Source organism: Schistocerca gregaria, chromosome 10 (genome assembly GCF_023897955.1).
Source record: "Schistocerca gregaria isolate iqSchGreg1 chromosome 10, iqSchGreg1.2, whole genome shotgun sequence".
Taxonomy (NCBI): Eukaryota; Metazoa; Arthropoda; class Insecta; order Orthoptera; family Acrididae; genus Schistocerca; species Schistocerca gregaria.
Genome location: NC_064929.1, coordinates 143,956,286 through 143,976,570, shown reverse-complemented (window position 1 = coordinate 143,976,570; position 20,285 = coordinate 143,956,286). Strand labels below are relative to the sequence as shown.

Sequence of the window (20,285 nt, the reverse complement as noted above, 5' to 3'; positions counted from 1 at the left end):
TTTTCTGGAAATAAAAGTGATTACATTCATGCAGTAGGGACACTTTTGCTGTTTATTTTTATTGATTCAAATTCCACATGAAAGTGCACTGTTTATGATTAATAAATGTAATTTTGGTAGGTCAGCTTTTCAAGACAGAAAATATAATACGAGGGTCGGTCAAAAAGTAATGCCTCCCATTTTTTTTCTACTTAAAAAAATTAAGTTAAGTGAAAAATTTGAATTTGGGGCCATTCTTCAAACCTTCTTCTGCAATCCACTGCAGTAGTAACTTTCTGTGTCAACAGGTGGCAGCACAGCAGAAGTTTGTAAGATGGCCGACATCGATGTTCGTTTGAGACAGCGTTGTGTGATTGAATTCTTGAATGCAGAAGGTGAAACGCCCATACGCATTCATGAAAGACTGAAGAAGGTGTATGGTGTTGTGACAGTGGATGTCAGCACTGTTAGACGATGGGTTCGTCGTTGTAAGGAAGCTGAAGGGCAAACACCGTTGACTGACGAAAAGCGGAGCGGCAGGCCGGTGAGTGCAGTGACTCCACACAACATTCAGCAAGTTGATGACATCATTCGTGGTGACCGTCGGGTGACTGCAGATGAAGTGTGTCGCATTATTTCTCTTAGTAAAGGCAGTGTGATCACGATTATTAAACAATTGGGGTACTCAAAAGTTTGTGCACGGTGGGTTCCAAGAATGTTAACCGATCAGAATAAAGAGGCAAGGAAAACAATAGACTCCCAACACTTGCAGCGCTTCCGTTTGGAGGGAGATGAGTTTCTGAAAAAAATTGTGACCGGGGACGAAACATGGGTGCATTTTTTTGAACCCGAATCAAAGAGGCAGTCAATGGAGTGGCGTCACACAAGCTCGCCGAGGAAGAAAAAATTCAAAACTGTGCGATCGGCAGGGAAAGTTATGGCAACAGTTTTCTGGGATACAGAGGGTGTGATTCTGGTTGATTTTTTGGAGCAGGGATGCACAATAAATTCTGTTCAATACGTCACAAGCCTCAAAAAACTTAAAGCACGTCTTCAGCGAGTTCGCCCAACAAAATCAATGGCAGATGTTCTTCTTTTGCATGACAATGCAAGACCACACACCAGTCGTCACACCTCTGATGAGATTGTCAAAATTGGATGGGAAGTTTTGCCTCATCCCCCCATACAGCCCTGACCTGGTACCATCAGACTTCCATCTGTTCGGGCCACTAAAAGAAGCTCATCGTGGGATTCATTTTGAAGATGAGGAGGCCGTCAAAACATCCGTGCGTCAATGGCTTAGGAAGCAGAGCTGTGATTTTTACCGTGCTGGGATACATGCCCTTGTTCAAAGATGGACCAAAACTGTAGAGATGGGCGGAGATTACATTGAAAAATGACAAAATGATCCTCAATGTTGTGGTTTTCAACCTATGTAATTGCATTTAAATTTCCTGACAATTAAACGTAGAAAAAAAAATAGGAGGCATTACTTTTTGACTGACCCTCGTAAATTCATCACCATATAAATTAACTTCCTCTTGAACAAAGACATCAGGACTTTTACAACTGATAGAATGTTTTACATCAGGAATGCCATACAGGAGAATAATTCACTATCTGCCATATGCATAAATTTAAAATGATCTCTTAATAAAATATCATTTTGTGTCAAATCAGTTATTACACATAATATAGCACTTCTATTTCTTAAATTTCTGTTGCCTGTGTTACTTAACACTCACCAGTCTACAGGTTGCTGCCCCACTGAACACCTGTGCCAGTATACCGGGTGGCAGCCCATATGCGTACGGTGCCGCAAACTCCTGCAAGTTTACGAGGTCACGCAACGAGAACAGGGCACTGGCAATCCTGTCGATAGGCACGTCGTACCATCCCAAGGTCAGACGTTTCAAACTAGCACCACACAGAGTTGCCACCATTGGCAACACACATCTACAAAAGGAACACAAGATATTTGCTGCAATAAATTAATTTTATTTCTTCTTATTATTATTACTGTGATTGACTCAGAAGTATGTCTAATAGACTGGATCAAAATTTAGCGTACAAGTAAATATGCTCTTCCTACTTCCCATTACTAAAATACATTTTTATCTTTTATTTATGACTTGTGGCTGGATAGTCAGGTGAAGGAATGGTAGCTGCCTCCCACCATAGTGAAAAATTATATTTGAAAAATAAACTTTCATCCCACCCAAAGACACACAGATGTTATTATTTCAAGGAAGCCAGAATATGGAAAATGACAATGAAAGGTAGTAAGTGTGCCCAGAGACAACTGTCAAGAAATCTTTGAACTATTTTACTATTTGCTGCAAATCTCTTCACAGCGGAAAATACCACATGGTTCTGTCTCCTAAAAACCTTCCAACAGCACTATAAGTTCAATCTGCAGGGTTCTTCTGGTGTTACCAGCAAGTATATAAAACTGCTAAAATATGTACATTGAAAGCATTGGCAAGTTTATGTCTGACAGTAAAATTCCATGTGGAAGACTCAATACTCTCCCAGTTAAGTACATTGTAGGTAGTAAGCACCTATTATAAAGTGGTAGCATTAGCATGTTTGCAGTTTAATAAACAGTTTGGAGTTTTATAACAACAGTGTAGGAAATTCCTGGACAGATAATACCTAAAATAAAGGAAAAGCAATCACTCATCTATAGCTGGCTGACGTGTGGTGCCCAGAAACACATCACAGTATTTTACCACACGCCAATCAGCTGTAGTTTAGAATTTTATTTAGCAATAAATACATCTCCATTTCCTCCACCCCTGGCCCTTTCTCAAAACTAATACAAGCCTCTCTCCCCCACCTCTGTTACCGAACGACTATCGTGGAAGTTGGGCCTCAGTATCAGTTACCACTTTCCAATGACTTCCATGGGATTTTTTTTTTGTTTTCAATATTTCGCTTGATTATTGACTGAATTTAAATGCTGTCATAATCAACTCATTAAGAGCTATAATCTTATATTAAATGTTTAACACAATAAGACAAGTATTACAGTTAGAAATAGTGTGTCAGTCTTGAGACAGCGTAATTGATGGCCAGCTAATACCTGGACTTTATTCATCCAGTATTTGAGAATGAGAGCACTTAGAAACTTTCTATCTTTCTATAACCTTTATTGTATTATTTAAAACCTTTACAGAACTTTTTCTCACTGATCCCCGCAAAATGATGAAGATACAAAGTTTATTAATTACATCACTTTCATTATTCTTGCAGCAAAACGTCAGCATTAGGAGTGACTTAGTATTTATTACTTCTGTACTACTGACTCTATTTGCAATGAAGTTTACAGGCAGTATCCACATATATGACAGAATTTACTCGCAAAATTGTATCATTTTAAGACACATAGTACAGGAGATATGAGAACACAAACACTGATATGCATGTAAAACTAGCTTTTGCTTTGTGTGTCCTGGCTTCCCAGAGGAGTTTTACGAGAAAATGCAGAACCTAGTATCACGGGTGTAGATATCTTTAATTTGTGTGGCTTGTCTTCAACTATCTTAACACTTATACCACTCATGATTAACTAAACCAATCACACACCAATTGTTGCACACTAATGTACAGTGAGTGTTGTTTTCACCTGTGTTACTTTTCGAAAGATGTTCTGGTGTCTTATAATCTTTTACTGGATAATGCTGGTACAGAAATCATTTTGTAATATTCCTTCTCCTCTTCTTCTCGCAAATAATGTCTGCAGCTAATGACCACATAGTGTGGGCAACACTGAGATGCACACAATTCTGCTATGTAACATAATTACATTGATGTTCATGGGGAAAGCATTTCACCAGTGGACCTCAACCTAATCCCCTCACTACTACACTCGTGAAATTTTTTCAAACAGACTTAGCTTTGTTTCAATTCAAAGATGAGGTTCATTCATCAGCATCTACATCTGAACCACACTGCTAGCTGGAGACAAAAAGACACCTAATCTGGTCACTGGACCAGAAATTATACATCGATTATAGGCATCATTTAACAGACCAACTGGTTCCTACCAACTTTCTCAGATCTCAAAATATAAGTCTCAGAAGAATGGTTATACAGGGTGTTACAAAAAGGTATGGCCAAACTTTCAAGCAACATTCCTCACACACAAAGAAAGAAAATATGTTATGTAGACATGCGTCTGGAAACGCTTACTTTCCATGTTAGAGCTCATTTCATTACTTTTCTTCAAATCACATTAATCATGGAATGGAAACACACAGCAACAGAACGTACCTGCGTGACTTCAAACACTTTGTTGCAGGAAATGTTCAAAACGTCCTCCGTTAGCAAGGATACATGCACCCACCCTCCGCCGCATGGAATCCCTGATGTGCTGATGCAGCCCTGGATAATGGCATATTGCATCACAGCCGTCCACAATACGAAAACGAGGAGTCTCTACATTTGGTACTGGGGTTGCGTAGACAAGAGCTTTCAAATGCCCCCATAAATGAAAGTCAGAAGGGTTGAGGTCAGGAGAGCACAGAGGCCATGGAATTGGTCCCCCTCTATCAATCCATCGGCCACCGAATCTGTTGTTGAGAAGCGTACGAACACTTCGACTGAAATGTGCAGTAGCTCCATCGTGCATGAACCACATGTTGTGTCGTACTTGTAAAGGCACATGTTCTAGCAGCACAGGTAGAGTATCCCGTATGAAATCATGATAACGTGCTCCATTGAGCGTAGGTGGACGAAACTAAAATGAGCTGTAAAATGGAGATTAAGCATTTCCGGACACATGTCCACATAACATCTTTTCTTTATTTCTGTGTGAGGAATGATTCCTGAAAGTTTGACCGTACCTTTTTGTAACACCCTGTACATACAGGAATCAATAAGCCACAAAAAGCAACCATGTAAGTTTATTTCAATTTTAACAAATGTGGACAAGTCTGTTTCTTCAACCAAAGCATTCTCTAGTTAGCTCTTATCCCCAGCATACAGAGGTTAAAACATAATTAAGTTTCTGTAGAATCCCTTTAAACACTAGCTACTTATGAAACACTATAGTAATTTCTAACAAAGTCCTGTAGCTGAATTTAACGGTGCAAATTCTATGCAACGTAACTTTCATCTTTACAAGATCCCAACTAGTGAAAAGCTATGGCATTTGCTTATGTTTGGGAGGTTGCTAACCTGGCTACTTCATTCTGCCAAACTTACCAAAACCTTAGTCCAAAACAAGTACAGAGGATTGTTCAACATTCAGACTTTCAGGTTTACGAACTATCAATGGGTTCCATCCATCCTTTCTCTTGATGGTACCTCTAATTACTGTTGTCTTCTTTCAATATTCAGAACAATTTTAACTGATTTTGTAGTAAACTCTCTGACAATTTAGATCAGCCCAAAAACTCACACAAAGTTTGTCAGTCAGCACTGTGAACCTTCTAGTCAACTCTGCTTAGTTTAGAAAATCCATCTATTCACAAAATGACAGTTGGCATAAAGGAGACAATTACTAATGAAGAGCTACAAAACTTATACTGCACAAATAGTAGCCCACTAAACATATGCCACAGCTTACACAACTAAAGTAACATTCCTGCAACAGTATACATGTACACCATATTTAACTTGTGTTCAACCAAACCCCAAATTAAAACACAAATATGGTAATGTACTTGTGTAAATGCTCATTTTCTAGAGACTTAGAACTAATGTTAAGAGTTTTTACTGAATAAGCAAATATGCATCTTTATCACATATTGCTTCCAGGAACTGAAATGTCTTCAGTGCATATTGTCTCTTGGGAAATCAAAACTTTCATCAAAGCTTGATGCTCTGTTCATAGCACTAGGTACCACAACACAAATACAGCTTTCACATAAATGTCCACAAAGTTTTTCATGGTCACTGTGAGCATTTTATTAACTTATGTACTCACCTCCTATCTGAAGTCATCCATCGGAGCTCCAGTGCCTCTATCTGCCCAGCTTTAACAGCAAGAAAGTTGTCCAGTTCATCACCAGCACAGAACTGGAGAGGAATCTCCAGACACCGAAGTTTGGGGCAGCCATCAGCTAGCTGTTGCAGCCTGAAAGGCTGATATGTCAATGTCCGATACTCAAATCGCAGTGACTTCAGGTTTTCCATCTTGCTAATGAGCTGTAAGAGGAGTGACACTATTATGAATATGATTAGTGTTCAAGAGCAACAAAAATAAACTTTCCTTATATTTAAAGTTACACAAAAATATAGGCAATGAAATTGTGGTTGTTGCTGTGATTCTACTGTTCCTTGCTCTCAAGTAGGTGGGCGAAGAAGGTAATAGCAATATATGTAGGTCCATTTATCTTAGCTTCACAACTCACTCCCATTAACACTTAAATGAAGTAGAGGTCCTATTGCTTATTTCTTTTTTTAAGAAAGAAAGAAAATACTCCAATGAAACCTCAAAACAATATGCTATCACTGTACTGGTTCCCCATTTTATTAAACTTTTTCCTTCATGTTTCATACTTGTAGGCAACCTCTGACTTTAGCGAGTAATTTATCTGCATTCGACTGATGCATTTCGTGTGTGTCATCATCTGTAGAGAACCATCCAAACTTTTGGTTAGAATGAAACTTTGTATAAACTTCAAATTTTGTGTGTAAAATTGTAAATAATAGTGTGTAATTTATTTCTATATCTGTCAAACCAGATATTACAAACAGCCTAGCACATTGTAGGAGAGTAACTAGCACAGGTATAGGAGAAAGACATTAAGCTTGCATTTTAATACTGGTACTCACCTCGTCTTCATAAATTTGAAAAAGGCATACGACAGCATACACTGACCAAACATATTAAATGTATTATGAGAATTACTTTTGCCCTGTAAGACCATATAACAAGAGAGGATCTGTTAGGACAACCATTCTGCAAAGTTACAACTGGCAGAAGGGACTCTGGTAGAGCAGTTCTTGGGCCAAATCTGGTCCAGGACAAGAAGACATGTAATCCAAAGTACTAATGAACCAAGTACCAGAAGGAACTAACATAGAATTGCAAAAGTGTCAACCAACAGGAATAAAAGAATGGAGAGCAGATCTACCCCACTTTGTCTATGCAAATCACATTGTCCTACTAACTAAAAACACACACCACCTCATTGACATGACCAGTACATATAGAAACAAGGTGTTACAGGCAGCAAAAGGAGCAAAAAGGAGTATGGTGTCTTCAGTAAAACTGACAATGGAAAGAAATGTCTAGTAGTCAGTGACTGGTCACTGAAATGAACAGACAGCTTTAAATACCTGGGAAGTATTTTCAATGAACATAACAGCCATGGGAACTAGTTAGGGGAAAGACTATTGACAGATAGTATAGTACCTCACACACATTAAGAAACAAATCACTAGGAGGCAGTAAGACTATTCCAATACTTTAGTCAAGCAGTAATCCTCATGTATACATATCATAAACTTCCCAGAATGCAATGGACAGATATTGACAGATTTGATTAGTAGAAACCAATAAAAAATTTGGACTCTATGGCAGATCCTAAAAAACAAGAGAGAACTAAAAAAAAACAAAGAACTGATAGATTAGTACTCACGTTCCAGAATCATGAATTTATCTGTATATAAAATATCAGAAATATCAGTGACTCAATTAGCAAAGCAAAAAAATTGAGCCACCCCTATGGCACTATCGTTTGCAAGCGAAAGTTCCTGCAAAGTGGAACCCCGAAGTTTAAGGGAGGGCTTCGCCTTGCCGGCACCAGTTCCTAAGTGGTTAAGGGGACTCCAAACGCAATACTCCTTGTTGTGGCTGGCCAGAAGATGTTCTCACAATTCCATCCAATCTTCTTTCCAATCTTGTTGAACAGATTTCCATTGAAAAAAGCCTTGTCTTGTCTAGATGGAGTTTCAAAGGTTCTGCTGCTTAAAGAAATTTTTTATTGGTTTTATCCTCTACTAGTGATGTGGACGGGGCAAATGCCCAAAAACTGAGCAGTTTCAAAAAAAGGATTTTTATAGTTTTTCCTGCTGGAATGCACAAATTACCAATTAAATCAAGGAATGTGATGGTACTACCAACATGTAAAGTCAGTAAATGTTTACACTCACTTAAAGCTAAGTATATAGTCGAACTTACTGTACCAAGAAAGGGTGCTTATTGCTGACAGCTGCTTATCATATAAAATGTCCTTTTTCGTTTTAACAGTTCTACTCTTCACTCTCTCTCTCTCTCTCTCTCTCTCTCTCTCTCTCTCATGCACACACACACACACACACACACACACACACACACACACACACACACACACACACCTTGTTGAACAGCTGTGTTGTGATAGGCCAGTATACAAAAACATCGTTCTTAGGTCTCTTTATAATCTGCGTCGAATCTCTGATTATTACTGATGAATGATTATTAATAACAAAATTATTACTGAATGCATTAAACAGCTGGTATGTGTTTTTCAATGATAAATGCATTCTTAAATGTTCTAATTGTTTTCAGTGAATAAAAGAAGAGGAAGAGGAATAAGTTTTACTGTTAGATATAGTGAAATTCGAGACAGTTATGAGAATACCCAAAATGAGTGAATTGTTCATTTCTGATAATAGTCAAATGCTAGAGAAACAGTGATTCTTGGAATCATGGAATCAGAGTCTGCAAATGACACATCCCTAATTAAATTCATTATGTGTTACCTCACGAACTGACTTCATGAAAGATGCAAAAAGTCATGTTTAGAGGCCTGTTTATTTCTTCTAATAACTTTTTCCTAATGCTCAAGAAACTTTGGCAACCACCTAAGAAGCAGCATTGCAAAACACCTTTTCCGATACAGGATATTGGATTATTATTTTTTTTAAATTTTTTTTTTTATAATCACCACTTACAAATTATCTTTAAACTGCATAAATTACCAGGTATTTATGAATTTGGTATATTTGTGAAGTAGTTAATGGCCAAACCAAAGTTCTCGGGCTTCAGTCATTCACGATCGGCAGCAATTTCTCGACAAATATTTGAAGGAGAGATGCCAACAAGACAATAAATCTTCCAAACAGGTGTAGATTTTAAGCACTCTGTAATAGCCTGCAAACTTTGTTTATTACAGGATGCATAGTTTTTGCATGATGTGATTTACACCAAACAGTGGAGGCATAATCCACTGCAGAATAGCAAAGGGCCAAGGCACTGGTCGTAAGAACTTCTTTCTTAGCTCCCGTGTTAATGCCTCTTAATGTTCTCAACATTTTACTCCAAGTGCTGCTTTGCTATATGACACTGCAGAAATGTTTTCTGAAGGTGAGGGCACAGTCCAGTCTTGCTCCTCCTACGTACTTTGAAGTGAAGCAATGTTCCAAATTGGTGCTATTTCACGACACTGAATCTTCTTGATGCCTCCCTGTTCCTGAGATGGAAACTACAGAGTAATAGTATGTACCTATTTTACTCAAAGGGGGTTTAAATGATGATGATACAAGGTAGACTGCCACTAGAAACATTCAGAGGAGTAGTGGACAGCAGCAGAGTGTGTGTTTGTGTGTGTGTGTTGGGCACATGCCCCTACTATCAGCTGAGTTGCGTCCTTTGTTCCTAAATTCATTACTTTATGACAATTAACATTTTTACAAAGTAGTTCACAATACTTACAGGTCATTATGCTAAAATTAAAGACTGCTGTAATAATTTTGCTCTTAATTAACTTTTTGCTGCAGCTCCGAAAACTCAATAGTAAATACTTTGGTTTAACTAAAAATATTCTATATTGATTATTATTTTCTTGGTAGTATTTGAGGTATATCTCCATGATGCATAAAAGATTCTTTGCTTGTCTGCCATACTTGTTTTTTTTCCTTTTTTTCTTAATGGTGCATCATTAAAGACAATTTTGGGCCCTGCACAAGTGCGAAGAAAGGATTGTACGAAATTGTCATTGATGATGCTTTGTAAATAAAAGAACAGAAACTTATATGAAAGACGAGCAAAGAGATTTTTACTTGAGTTCCAGATACTAAGAAGATTAGCATGATTTATGACAAATACAAGATTTAGTATTTCTATCTATACAACAGTTTCACAACACTATTTATTAAATTTTAAGTCCAAAATCATAAAACACGCTCCATAAAAGGTAAACAAGCCAATATACAGATTATTTATAAGCACATCTGTGGTTTCAGAAGATGACTGTATGAAAACTTTGAGACAAACAGAAAACTGACACACATCACTGGATAGAGCGTCTCACAAGCTTTTAACTCACTTTACAGGTGCTCAGTACAGACACCATTTGTGAGGCAGCAAACATCAATATAATATTCAAACTCCTGCCATCTAAAACAAAGTGTGGCCGAGCACTGTCTCAACTGTCGTGCTGTATTTGTGGCATTAACCATTACTGCAGCATGTCCAGGTACACCAGTCACAGTTTTCTTCACAAAGAAATTTTAAAGAGGACATGGTATGGAATACATTAACTTCAGATGAATCACAAATATGTTCCACATTCCCGTGTGAATGTTCTGTGCCCCTAAACATGCACATTATGAAGACTCACTTTCCCAGGCCACTTTGTCAGTATAAATTAACATTTGCAAAAAAAACTGTGTTCCTCCAGGTGCTGCTGCACGTCATTGCGATAATCAAAATGAAGCTCACTGTCCAGAGTAGTCAGCCCGTGTAATAACTGCAGCCAGTCCCGTTTTCCACACATTATGTTTGCGTAGGATCCACCAGACAGTCAACTGAGGTATCTGCATGTATAGTCGTTTTCTCTGTGCTCTTGATGAATGATTCTCATCACATAAGCAACCAGTCTCGTGGAATGTGTTGTCACATGCTCAGACCATTCCATTTCTTTGAGCTTTTACCTGATATCCGGTATGAAATCATCGCCGTACTGCTGCAACTGACTCAGATTTAGTGAATTAGAGGACACAAAATGCAAGTATTGCTCCATTATATGCTGTGTTCTGACATGCCTGCTTCCTGGTAGTGAGTCTGCAACTATGCTGCAGCATGTATTACAAATGAAAACCTGGAGAGATGTTCTATCCACTGATATATGTAATTTTTCTGTACATTTTGTTGTTTTCGAGCATTAATCTTCTGAAAGCCTGGAGCTACTCATGAATAACCTGTATAATATTAAATCAGCTACGAGGGAACATGCTGTTATAGCATTATGCAACCATATGAACAGGATTATAGCATTATGCAACCATATGAACAGGATTAATCTAAAAAATTTAATGCTGCACAGTATGAACTGAGACTGCCACAAGCAGATCAAAAATTACAACATCACATGCAGTTATAACAAAGGAAACATATGTTTTGCTTTACACTTGTACAACTATTCCATTGATAGTCTCTATTTGACAGATAGTGTAAGGGTTTCTTAGATTGTTCTATCCTGATCAAGTATCCTGCCCTGTCTACTGAGATTAATTCTTGCCATCTTGTTAATTGTTCTTTCCACTGTTTCCATGTTTCAGATATCTTCCCAAACTGAAAGAGGGAAGTCCTCAAGGTAATAAATCATAATAAAGGAACAGGCATTAGCAGTGTGTGCATGTGAACATCTTCCTGTCCCAAAGAACAAAAATCCAGAATCTCAACAATGACAATTTTACTTTCTGTTCTTGTGCACTGCTCATTACGTCATCTTCAAAGTAAGTGATCCCTCCAACCCTTGTTTCCGATTCATCCACAGTTATACATTATCGTAATTATAGCCCAAGAATAAATTATTTTCAGTTACAAGTCTAAATAGTCAGAGCACTACTGGAACAGCCTAAGCTTTAGATAACAGCTTCATTAACTGAAATAGCTTGTCTGGTACAAAATTTTGAATTCATTTTACTAATTTTTGAAGCATTGAATTTATGGAATTTGGACTCATTAAATAATTTAAAAACGCACCATACAGCAACATGTTTCGTCAACAATACTGCAAGGTTTTGCATAAGGTTGAGAAGATAATTTCACTTGTTGTATATAGCACTCCGTCTTTAGACCACGAGTGGCCTACCGGGACCATCTGACCGCCATGTCATCCTCAGTGGAGGATGCGTATAGGAGGGGTGTGGGGTCAGCACACCGCTCTCCCGGTCATAAGATGGTATTCTTGACCGAAGCTGCTACTATTTAGTCGAGTAGCTACTCAGTTGGCATCACGAGGCTGAGTGCACCCCAAAAAATGGCAACAGCGCATGGCGGCCTGGATGGTCACCCATCCAAGTGCCGACCATGCCTCACAGTGCTTAACTTCGGTGATCTCACGGGGACCAGTGTATCCACTGCGGCAAGGTAGGTGCCACTCACTTGTTGTATGTTAGATTAATTTTTTAAGAGTGAATTTAGTTTGACACAGCAGTTCTGTTGCTTTTTCTTTTGAGCTATTGCCTCTATTCTTTTCAAGTGGGTGAGTGATCCCATAAGAGTGATAATTACAGAAGTTTATGGTCATTTTAATATTAAAAATGTCATTAATTCTTTTGTCACAGTTTCTAACGATGTCCCGCATCAGTGTATCAGTTCCATCACTGTCTTTAACTATTTTTCAGAGAGCATGGCCTTAAAATTTACAAGCTAGCAGCAAATTTTCTAATATCTGTTACATCATCAGACATTTCACTACAGAATCTACAGAGTATTATTTTTGTAAAAAAGGCTACCTTTCTTGAATGTATTTTTTTCCTGCTTTGCTTAAGAGAATATAAAATCATACATGGTGGCAAAAGACAGCCAATGATTAACTTTCAGTTTGTGTAAACAAAAACTTTCCAGTAGAGTACATTCAAAGCTCGAAGATATTTTGCTTGGTACAGTTATTAATAAAGGCTCACACAGCTGCAACATAATAGTTAAAGACAGAGTGATCAGTTACTCAACAGTTGCACATCTATTTGCCAGCACATCTCCCCAGCTTTTTTTCAGCCCTGTCATCTATGGCAGTTGCCTTGGTGCTGGTTTTGGATAGCGCCATTTTGCCAAGCATGGTGGCATGTCAAAAGTTTACAAATTCAGCCATTTCAGAAATGCTTCCACCATTGGCTCAAAATCCAATGATCATACCCGTTTGGATGTTAGATAGATCACTTTATTTCCGCATCAGCCAATGACTGCACCATTTTCTGTGTCTACCCAACATATACCCTCCACTTCTAGTGTTGTCCGCTGCTGTGCGTGAGCATTTATACAATGTTGTTGCTGAACATAGTTGGTTGTCACATCAATGTGACTGGTCCATGTACATTACGCCTAACAACAAAATAGGGAAGTATTATGAAACTGAATTCAAGGTCTGTCACAAAAGTGACTAGTCCTGTACAATCTTCCTGTTAATTGCGTTTTTCACTTTCCATTATCAGTGTAAATTTATTCCTTTTTTTACCTGTTTTGTCCTTTGTCTGTAGCTTCTTGAATAATTTATGGAACATACCATTTTGTACTCTCCCAATTATTTTGATTTCCGAATGGTGCACTCTTATTTTTTAGACCCAGTTGTAAAGCTCTTATCACCTGTCAGTACACAGGAAAGGTATAGTATTGGTAAGAGCTATGGCTAAATGAAGAAATACTTGTAGAAACCGAAAAAAGCAGGGGAAGTGTGAAATTGTAAAGTTAGACAAATATCTTGCTACAAAATAATTTCATATTATGTCCATGCAAAATACTGACCATCAACCCTCCAACTGCAGCATCCATGAATTGGTGGTTACATCCCTGAGTCTGCAGTACTTCCCATGCCACAGGTGCTGATAAGTTCCAATGTAACCATCAACTTTTGTCAACTTCTTTTGCCCATAGCCTTAGACAGGTAAGGGGAGAGTTAGCAGTATTATGTAGACACTTTTATGTGACAACTGGTTGTGAGTGTAAACAGGGCACAGTGCACTTTGTATACCATGGAAGTCATCTACACTTAAAGGGTTAATTCTCAACATATAAACCTGTCACGCAGTCAACTAAGGTCGATTTCATTCTGGATGTCAGTGGAATGTAAGGTAGTGCCATAATCAAATGGAGGTGTCCTCACACTGAACAGTATATCAATATGTCACATCAATTAGCCCAATATCAAATGATGAAAGTAAAAAACTGGGATTTAGCATTGGAATTAAGGGACTAGCTATGATAGATTTGAAACTTCCTGGCAGATTAAAACTGTGTGCCCGACTGAGACTCGAACTCGGGCCCTTTGCCTTTCGCGGGCAAATGCTCTACCAACTGAGCTACCGAAGCACGACTCACGCCCTGTACTCACAGCTTTACTTCTGCTCAGCGCACACTCCGCTGCAGAGTGAAAATCTCATTCTGGAATGACAGGTTTACTGATGGCCATAGCAAAATTTCATTACACACATTGTACAGTAAATTTTCCACAGCTTTGAAAGGTCAAAAAATAGGAAATGTGTCACCCAAACTTTTCAAAGCATGATATTTACTTGCACACAAGAACACAGTGTCCCAGGAGGAACAGTCAAGATTCAAGAATATGACAAGGATGGTCATTCGAAGCAAAAAAGGTCTAGTAAACATTGGCTCTAAAGTGCATACCTTAAGAGCTATGAGCACTTGTTAATTTTCGATACTGTGGAACACGTCTTTTCTACTGAACAAGTGCTCACATTTCTTAAAGTATGAACTTTTGAGCCCCTGTTTACTGGACTTTTCTTCTTCTTCTTCTTCTTCTTCTTCTTCTTCTTCTTCTTCTTCTTTTGATCCACACTACAACCTCTCAAAATATGGGAAGCAGTACTGAAGATGAAGAAATGCTTATAGCTGTTAAGGTATGGATTTTAGAGCCCAAGTTTACTGCATTATTCTGCTTCAAGTGATCGTTCCTGTCACATCTCTGAATACTGACCAATGCTGGGGGCCAACCTGTATATGCATAGAAACACATCAAAAATATTTAGGTGGAAATATGTAGAACATATTTATGTTATCCATTATGTTTTTTGGCTTCTTTCGAAGTACTGATGTCAGAAACAACAGTACAGTTAAAACTTTTATCTATTACTATGTGGAACTCTGTGAATGTGATGAATCAAGGTTTTCAGAAATAAATGCACACAATTGTCTTTTGCGATGGTACAACACAACTTCTATTTTACCTTGACCAGTTTCAAGTCATTTAGCAACTTCTTGTAAGACGGTACCAGTTCTTAGCATTGTTTGTGGGATTGTTCTGTATAGTTATTTGCAGCCAAACGAAAAAGGTAAAATGCCGTTCGCTAAGAGGGCATATTCAGGACGAAAAAACACACATTCAGTAAGCTGACACCACAAACTACGCTATAACAGTGTCACTCAGCCAGTTCCAATTCCAGGATGGAAGTGTTGCTGTTGGAGACACACTAATCAGCAACTCTCATGTATATGCTCCTTCTCCCCCCCCCCCCCCCCCACCCAAAAAATCGGACCCTCATTCTCAGATGTTGTTTTTACTTAGCAGTATCGATGTACATACTGTGTGATGCCGTCTACACCAGCCAATAACCACAAGACAGACAGCATTTGCAGTAGAACAAGATGGAGCAGCCATCTGCAACCCACAGACTTTGCCGCCTGTAGCTGCAGGCTTCTGCCACCATGATGCTGCCAGAAACTGGGGCTTCCCACACACACTGCCTGTTGTTCGGATTAAATGCTAACACAGGCATGTTGTTTGCCCATGGCCATCTACATCACCAGGCCTCCATCCTGATTTGTGAAAAATGACATTCCATGCTGATTTGCCAGCAGCTAAACACCTGCCACAGTACGCGTCACATCATGACCCCTACAACAGTTTACGTTTAGTTATGTTCGTTACGCCCAGATAACAATTCCCCTATGCTTTGTAGCAAGTAACCTAACTACGTTTCCCAAAATGATCTGTGCCCCATAATTAATCTCAAGGATGCATATGCCTCTACCCAATGACCCCCACAACAGTACAGGTGATTACAATCTGACGGGGAGTCGCCTGATAACTTGAAGCCACTCTTGTAAAAAAGGAAACTTTACTGTAACAACAGATGACTGGTTGCAGTTACTTCCAAAAACTGTAGTTTTCTTGTTCAATACAATTGACCTTTTCATTGTTAAATTTTTTTTGAACAAAAATGGTTCCATCAGTTTATGTCCTTATTTACGTATAGCATACGCTTTTTCTTTCTTAGGTACTGTAAAGCGTAAACCAGTTTACACTTTCACATATTAGACTTCTTTTGTGAAACAACACACACAAGGAAAATATCAAAAGTCTACAAACATATTCTCAAAGTGTCACAATGTGAAGCAAACAAAATATAGATTAAGGAGACAAAAATAAGCAAAATTCAGTATTACAATACGAGTGAACTCACTGACAATAGGTTAAATTCCAATGACAGAGGACAATGCCACGCCCCTCCCTCAATGCACTGATGTGTAAATGTCAAACCTTCCTTCTGGGGAATCTGTGATGTCACCATCTCGTTCTGACCCTATTCTGTCGACAGACTGTGTAAATGTTGCCATCAGAAACATACTTCAGAATTTTGAGACATTCTGTTCCACAACAAGTGAGCGTGAATTGACCTTAAAACTACTATTATTGCATGCATATGAGGAGAACAATATGCTTCTGTCAGCAGCAAGCAGAGCAGCCTCACTCCAGCATGTGGGCCATACCTCCAGATGCTCGACCGTTGTTCGCTGGCCAGGCACTACGAGTCTCTCTATGTTGGGGCAGTTCTCGACCAGGCAGCTGAGCTCAGAGGGCAACAGCTTGTGTCTCCTGAGGGCGGAACACAATGACGACAATGGCTCAAACTACTGCTGCACAATCTGTGTGCAACAACACAAGTGATGATGTACAATAACATCTTAATTTCAATTTCCATAAAAAGAAAACCTTGAAATATGGGCTAACACTGTCCTGGACAGCAACATGATAAAATTATTTATGAGGAAGAATTGCTGGTCAGTAATTACTTTCAGGAGATGAAATATCAGTACTGCCAATAGGCACATGTAAAGATAACCAATCAGAACAAAACTTCCTTCTAAAAGAGCAATATGCTGGGGATGTTTAAAAGGGGGTAGGTAACTCAGCCCCAATGAGAGAAGGGACAAGATGAAATTGGAGGAAGTGGGTTGGGTGGGGTGTTGTCAGAAAGAGTAGTTCAAAGTACATTGGTAAGAAGAATAAAACGTTCTCGGTTTTCCAGCCGCGTCAATTCAAATAAAATGCTCGAGCTTTTGATGGCCATCTCCGCCATCGTAGTCAGGAGTTCACTGACTGGACGACGATGGCGGAGATGGCCATCGAAAGCTCGAGCATTTTATTTGAATTGACGCGGCTGGAAAACCGAGAACATTTTATTCATGTATGCCGTCGTGAAAGACTCCGAGGATACATTGGTAAGCACAGCATCAGTCAAGAAAGAGAGAGAGAGAGAGAGGGGGGGGGGGAGGTAGGGAGGGACAGAGGGAGGGTGGGCCGAATGGAAGGGGCCAAAGACAAAAACATAAAGGCTAAAAGAAAGTATTGAAAGTGGTGAGGCGTAATACATGTAACAAAAAGATGATTATGACAATCTTCTGTCACTATCAACAATGTTAAGAAATTACCTCAACGTAAAACATGACCTGTTCAGTTGCAGACAGGCACAGTGGAAAGAATGTTAAAGATTATAGCTCATGGCCAAAGCTGCTTTATGAGGGATTGGAATGATCTTTGTACGATGTCCCTCATTTCAAAGCATTAAGATAGATAATGAGACCACTGATGAAGGATGTGGTTCAGTTGTTCCACTTCGGTGTGGTATTAGGTGACAAAGGAGGGCAGTCTTTTGCAGTTGGCTATCTTGGGGAAAATGGCACAGGAAATCTGTTTGCAGACTAGATCTGTGGGATAGAGTCCATCTATGAAGGCCTTGGTGACATTTTCAGTACACTGGGAAAGGGAGTTCTTGTCACTGCAGATATGTTGTACCCCAGGTGACGAGGCAGTATGGGAGGGATTTTTTCATGTGGAAGGGATGGCAGCTGACAAAATGAAGCCACTGTTGGTGGGTTTACTGTAGACAGAGGTGTGGATGGAGCCATCAGAGAGAGGGTTCCCCCCCCCCGACCGTCTACTGACTCGTTTGATGTGGCCCGCCACGAATTCCTTTCCTGTGCTAACCTCTTCATCTCAGACTAGCACTTGCAACCTACGTCCTCAATTATTTGCTTGACGTATTCCAATGTCTGTCTTCCTCTACAGTTTTTGCCCTCTACAGCTCCCTCTAGTACCATGGAAGTCATTCCCTCATGTCTTAGCAGATGTCCTATCATCCTGTCCCTTCTCCTTATCAGTGTTTTCCACATATTCATTTCCTCTCTGATTCTGCGTAGAACCTCCTCATTCCTTACCTTATCAGTCCACCTAATTTTCAACATTCGTCTATAGCACCACATCTCAAATGCTTCGATTCTCTTCTGTTCCGGTTTTCCCACAGTCCATGTTTCACTACCATACAATGCTGTACTCCAGATGTACATCCTCAGAAATTTCTTCCTCAAATTAAGGCCGGTATTTGATATTAGTAGACTTCTCTTGGCCAGAAATGCCTTTTTTGCCATATTGAGTCTGCTTTTGATGTCCTCCTTGCTCCGTCCGTCATTGGTTATTTTACTGCCTAGGTAGCAGAATACCTTAACTAGCAGAATACTTTAACTTCATTGACTTCGTGACCATCAATCCTGATGTTAAGTTTCTCGCTGTTCTCATTTCTACTACTTCTCAGTACCTTCGTCTTTCTCCGATTTACTCTCAAAACCATACTGTGTACTCATTAGACTGTTCATTCCGTTCAGCAGATCATTTAATTCTTCTTCACTTTCACTCAGGATAGCAATGTCATCAGTGAATCGTATCACTGATATCCTTTCACCTTGTATTTTAATTCCACTCCTGAACCTTTCTTTTATTTCCATAATTGCTTCCTCGAAGTACAGATTGAAGAGTAGGGGCGAAAGGCTACAGCCTTGTCTTAAACCCTTCTTAATACGAGCACTTCGTTCTTGATCGTCCACTCTTATTATTCCCTCTTGGTTGTTGTACATATTGCATATGACCTGTCTCACCCTATAGCTTACCCCTACTTTTTTCAGTATCTCGAACAGCTTGCACCATTTTATATTGTCGAACGCTTTTTCTATGTCGACAAATCCTAAGAGCGTGTCTTGATTTTTCTTTAGCGTTGCTTCCATTATTAGCCGTAACATCAGAATTGCCTCTCTCGTGCCTTTACTTTTCCTAAAGCCGAACTGATTGTCACCTAGCGCATTCTCAATTTTCTTTTCCATTCTTCTGTATATTATTCTTGTAAGCAGCTTCGATGCATGAGCTGTTAAGCTGATTGTGCGATAATTCTCGCACTTGTCAGCTCTTGCCGTCTTCGGAATTGTGTGGATGATGCTTTTCCGAAAGTCAGATGGTATGTCGCCAGACTCATATATTCTACACACCAACGTGAATAGTCGTTTTGTTGCCACTTCCCCGAATGATTTTAGAAATTCTGATGGAATGTTATCTATCCCTTCTGCCTTATCTGACCGTAAGTCCTCCAAAGCTCTTTTAAATTCCAATTCTAATACTGGATCCCCAATCTCTTCTAAATCGACTCCTGTTTCTTCTTCTATCACATCAGACAAATCTTCACCCTCATAGAGGCTTTCAATGTATTCTTTCCACCTATCTGCTCTCTCCTCTGCATTTAACAGTGGAATTCCCGTTGCACTCTTAATGTTACCACCGTTGCTTTTAATGTCACCAAAGGTTGTTTTCACTTTCCTGTATGCTGAGTGTGTCCTGACAATAATATCTTTTTCGATGTATTCACATTTTTCCTGCATCCATTTCGTCTTAGCTTCCCTGCACTTCCTATTTATTTCATTCCTCAGCGACTTGTATTTCTGTATTCCTGATTTTCCCGGAACATGTTTGTACTTCCTCCTCTCATCAATCAACTGAAGTATTTCTTCTGTTACTCATGGTTACTTCGCAGCTACCTTCTTTGTACCTATGTTTTCCTTCTCAACTTCAGTGATGGCCCTTTTCAGAGGTTTCCATTCCTCTTCAACTGTGCTGCCTACTGCGCTATTCCTTATTGCTGTATCTATAGCGTTAGAGAACTTCAAACGTATCTCGTCATTCCTTAGAACTTCCGTATCCCACTTCTTTGCGTATTGATTCTTCCTGACTAATGTCTTGAACTTCAGCCTACTCTTCATCACTACTATATTGTGATCTGAATCTATATCTGCTCCTGGGTATGCCTTA

At 39.2% G+C, this 20,285-nt stretch overlaps 1 protein-coding gene across 1 annotated transcript in view; it reads right to left on the bottom strand.

The window, feature by feature from the left end:
- LOC126293437 (F-box/LRR-repeat protein 20-like) overlaps nucleotides 1–20,285 on the bottom strand; it is a 68,184-nt gene that overhangs the window by 22,195 nt on the left and 25,704 nt on the right. Inside the window, exons 3-5 of the mRNA XM_049986666.1 lie at nucleotides 16,646–16,751; nucleotides 5,912–6,132; nucleotides 1,725–1,935 (exon numbers count right to left, since the gene is read on the bottom strand). Coding sequence (XP_049842623.1) covers nucleotides 1,725–1,935; nucleotides 5,912–6,132; nucleotides 16,646–16,751 — 538 coding nt within the window. The remainder of the gene's footprint in view (nucleotides 1–1,724; nucleotides 1,936–5,911; nucleotides 6,133–16,645; nucleotides 16,752–20,285) is intronic.